The sequence below is a fragment of the Bidens hawaiensis genome, unplaced genomic scaffold (assembly GCF_021521415.1).
Source record: "Bidens hawaiensis isolate Kalapana, Puna unplaced genomic scaffold, B.hawaiensis_p1.1 tig00042501_1, whole genome shotgun sequence".
NCBI lineage: Eukaryota > Viridiplantae > Streptophyta > Magnoliopsida > Asterales > Asteraceae > Bidens > Bidens hawaiensis.
In genome coordinates this window covers 1-3,197 of record NW_027505790.1, presented here as the reverse complement: position 1 = coordinate 3,197, position 3,197 = coordinate 1, and the positions used below count along the sequence as shown (strand labels likewise).

The 3,197-nt window shown below is 37.3% G+C and overlaps 1 protein-coding gene across 2 annotated transcripts; it reads right to left on the bottom strand.

Moving 5' to 3' along the window:
* Window positions 1–248: 248 nt before the first annotated feature.
* On the bottom strand, window positions 249–2,373 carry LOC143615339 (protein ABCI12, chloroplastic-like). 2 transcript variants are annotated; one of them, XM_077088487.1, is made up of 6 exons: window positions 2,256–2,373; window positions 1,928–2,174; window positions 1,112–1,276; window positions 725–800; window positions 529–593; window positions 249–433 (listed from the first exon to the last, which is right to left on the bottom strand). In XM_077088487.1, exons 2-6 carry the CDS (start codon window positions 2,117–2,119, stop codon window positions 281–283), a joined length of 651 nt encoding a protein of 216 aa, XP_076944602.1. In that variant the 5' UTR covers window positions 2,120–2,174; window positions 2,256–2,373; the 3' UTR covers window positions 249–280. The 2 variants fall into 2 exon arrangements, with proteins under 2 accessions (XP_076944602.1, XP_076944601.1); XM_077088486.1 differs by having other exon boundaries at window positions 1,928–2,164; window positions 2,256–2,368.
* Window positions 2,374–3,197: the final 824 nt, after the last annotated feature.

Sequence of the window (3,197 nt, the reverse complement as noted above, 5' to 3'; positions counted from 1 at the left end):
AAAATTTGAACTCAAAACATCATACCACTAGACCGCTTTTTTTTTACTTAATGTGATGTTAAAAGTATTTGTCACATCTATATAACTTACTCATCTGACCTGTTTAAACCGTTTGAATAAATATGATAGAAACAAAACGATTGCGGTTTAAATCTTACTGATTTCTATATAGACGTGAACCAAAACAAATATAAAAGACGGCCCAGCTCGACTATACGGCTAAATAATCTTCAAACAAATCTAAACAAATCATAATTGAAGACCATAATATCATATAGCCTCAAATAAGTACATACTCGGACAAAGCAGCAGCACCTATAAGTCCAACGAGTGTCACAACTGATATCACGTTTGAAACCGGTGCAGAAGATGCCGATGAGAAATAAATCTTGTGAGAACTGCAGTCACCCCGGAACCCTCTCACAGTCATCGCCTGTAAAACGTCACAAAAACATAAATTCAGACTTTGCAGTATCAAAAAAAAAAATCGTTTTTCAGTTAAGTGACGAGTATCTCAAACGATCAAACCTGTGTTATCTGCTCCGCGTGATTAAATATATTTTTGAAGATCCGACATATGTATGTAAAGAAAACTGCAATTTCACAGGAAATTGGGTGATTTCTTAACCTTCGACTTAACGATATATGCTAATAAATAAAAGTTATTTTTTAAATAAAGAGAATGTAGTGATCGTTCTTTTAATTAATTAATTAGTAGATTTACCTTCGACGGTCTCCATTGTAGCCAACTGTTGCCAATTTATCCTCCGGGATACAATCCCCAACGCCACAATCCGGACCTGATATTAGCATATTTAGGTTATGAGTTTATCTCTATTTAACGAGTCCCATTTGAATCGTATTCAAATGTATAAAAAATTAAGAACACTCTCGAATCACATTATTAATAGTAAAGCTGGAATCTTTTTGTGATCGCAATAGTTTTTGTAACAATAAATAGCATATTTATTGTTTATAAAACAAAAAAGACAGATAAAAATGTGTTTCATGGGCCGGTGTAACTTGAACCGGCCCGTTTTGACATGTTACCCAACATGTTTGACCCGCCCATTTTGCCACCTTTAAACGTAATAAACCAAGTCCACCTCACCTCATCGAATACTAGGTTAATAAACCTTAATGATAGTAGAAGCGTAAGAATAACTTCAGCCACCGGGACACCAACATATGTCAAAGGCTTCATAAACCATTGTAGAGCAAACGCGAGTTGTTCGGGCGTAGTAGTTGTCAAACAAAGACTCGCACTTTGAAAAATCTACAACAAAAGTTAATTTGAGCTTAATTGTATACTCATACAAAAGAATCTTTATTTGCAATTCAAGACAAGACAAAAAAAAAAGAGTAAAGTGCCATTTGCGTCCTTGTGGTTTGGCAAATAATGTGAATTTAGTCCAAAAGGTTTATTTTTTGCATATGGACCATCCACGTTTTCCAATTCTTGCCAATTACATCTAAATCACTAACCCCGTTAAATTGAATCGTTAAGTCTGAGGTAGACATGTCTTTTCACTCTTTCTTTATTATATGAGTAAAGGACAGTAACACCCTTGAGTTAACGTTGAATTTAAACCGAGTTAACAATTTGGACGAAATTGCCAACGGTTGGGAAACATCGAGGGTCTAATTGCGAAAAGAAATATTTTTGGACGAAATTCGCAAATGTGACCAAACTTCAAGGACGATTTTGGCACTGCACTCATATAATAAAGAAAGAGTGAAAAGACATGTCTACCCCTGACTTAACGATTCAATTTAGCGAGGTTAGTGATTTGGATGTAATTGGCAAGAATTGGGAAGCGTGGATGGTCCATATGCAAAAAATAAACTTTTTGGACTAAATTCGCATTATTTGCCAAACCACAAGGACGAAAATGGCATTTTACTCAAAAAAAAAAAAAAAACTTACAGTAAAAGTTAAGCAAGCGGTTGTACTGGCAAGAGCCAGCCCTTTTCTTGTAAGCTGCAACGGTCCTAACTTGAAGAGTAAATAAGAATACCCCTCAAAAGACGGTGGAATATTGGGCAAGCCCATCAATGAAGGCGGTGGTGTTCTAGACTGAACCACCATGGGAACACTATCAGCACCGAGTCCCACCATTAAGAACAAAATTGCAGATAATAGAGCGGTTCTTCCCAGTTGATCCTACAAATAGCTGCATTAGCAAATCACTATTTTCAAAAAGATGGTTGATAATAAAAATATAATACTGATAAATAAGACGGATGATACGTACCATCCAAACTTGTTTTGGTTGGATCCATATGGATAATGTAGCGAAAAACGTGATTAATCCAAAACGCATGTAGATGTGGGACCTTGCGGGTATAACAACTAAAACCAGAAGCCATACCTGCTCGAGTTAGATGTAGATATTAATAAATGTGAAGACTATAGTGTTCTAAAAATAAAATTGAACAATTCTAACTGTTAAATGTGGAAATTAAGTTGCAGTGATACATGCAAATGCAGACATGACTAAAACATGAAAGGAAAACATCATGTTTTGGGTTGTCATGTCCGACCCATTTAACAAACGGGTCGTTCAGGTTCACCTGCTTAACCCATTCAACTAAACAGGTCTTGTCCAGGTTGACCTTGTTTAACCTGGCCCAGGCAACTGTCAGCCCATTTAACTAAACATGTCAGCCCGGTTATCCCGATTATTACAACCCGCCAGCCCGTTTAATTAAGCGAATCATGCTTTGATTGACCTTGCTCAACCCAACACGGGTCAATCATCAACCCATTTAACTAAACATGTCAGCCCTTTTACCCCATTTATTACACCCCACCAGCCCGTTTAATTAAACGGATCGTGTTCGGGTTGAGCCCAACCCGGGTTGACAGTCAACCGATTTAACTAACCATGTCAGCCCGTTTAACCCATTTATTACAACCCGCCAGCCCGTTCAACAAGTTTACAACCCACCAACCTGTTTAACAGGTTTACAACATATCACCATTTTCTACTCGTTTAGATAAATGAGTTAAACATGTCGTGTTCAAGTTCCACAATAGGGAATCAAGTAACTGACATGAATAATCATACGGGTCATGTTCGGCTCACCATTCAACCCGACCCCCCCCCCCCCCTTTTTTACTCTAAAAACCCCCAAATTCAAGAAACAAAAACAACCCAATAAAACCAATGAATTAGGTTTCAACAACCCACAAA

Bases quoted from the DNA above. Each gene is read 5' to 3' on its own strand.
- LOC143615339 (XM_077088486.1), bottom strand. From the start codon at position 2,324: ATGCGTTTTGGATTAATCACGTTTTTCGCTACATTATCCATATGGATC. The intron at 801-1,111 runs GTGAGGTGGACT...TGCTAATATCAG, and splicing joins TTAACCTAGTATTCGATGAG to GTCCGGATTGTGGCGTTGGG. The intron at 594-724 runs GTAAATCTACTA...GTGAAATTGCAG, and splicing joins TACAATGGAGACCGTCGAAG to TTTTCTTTACATACATATGT.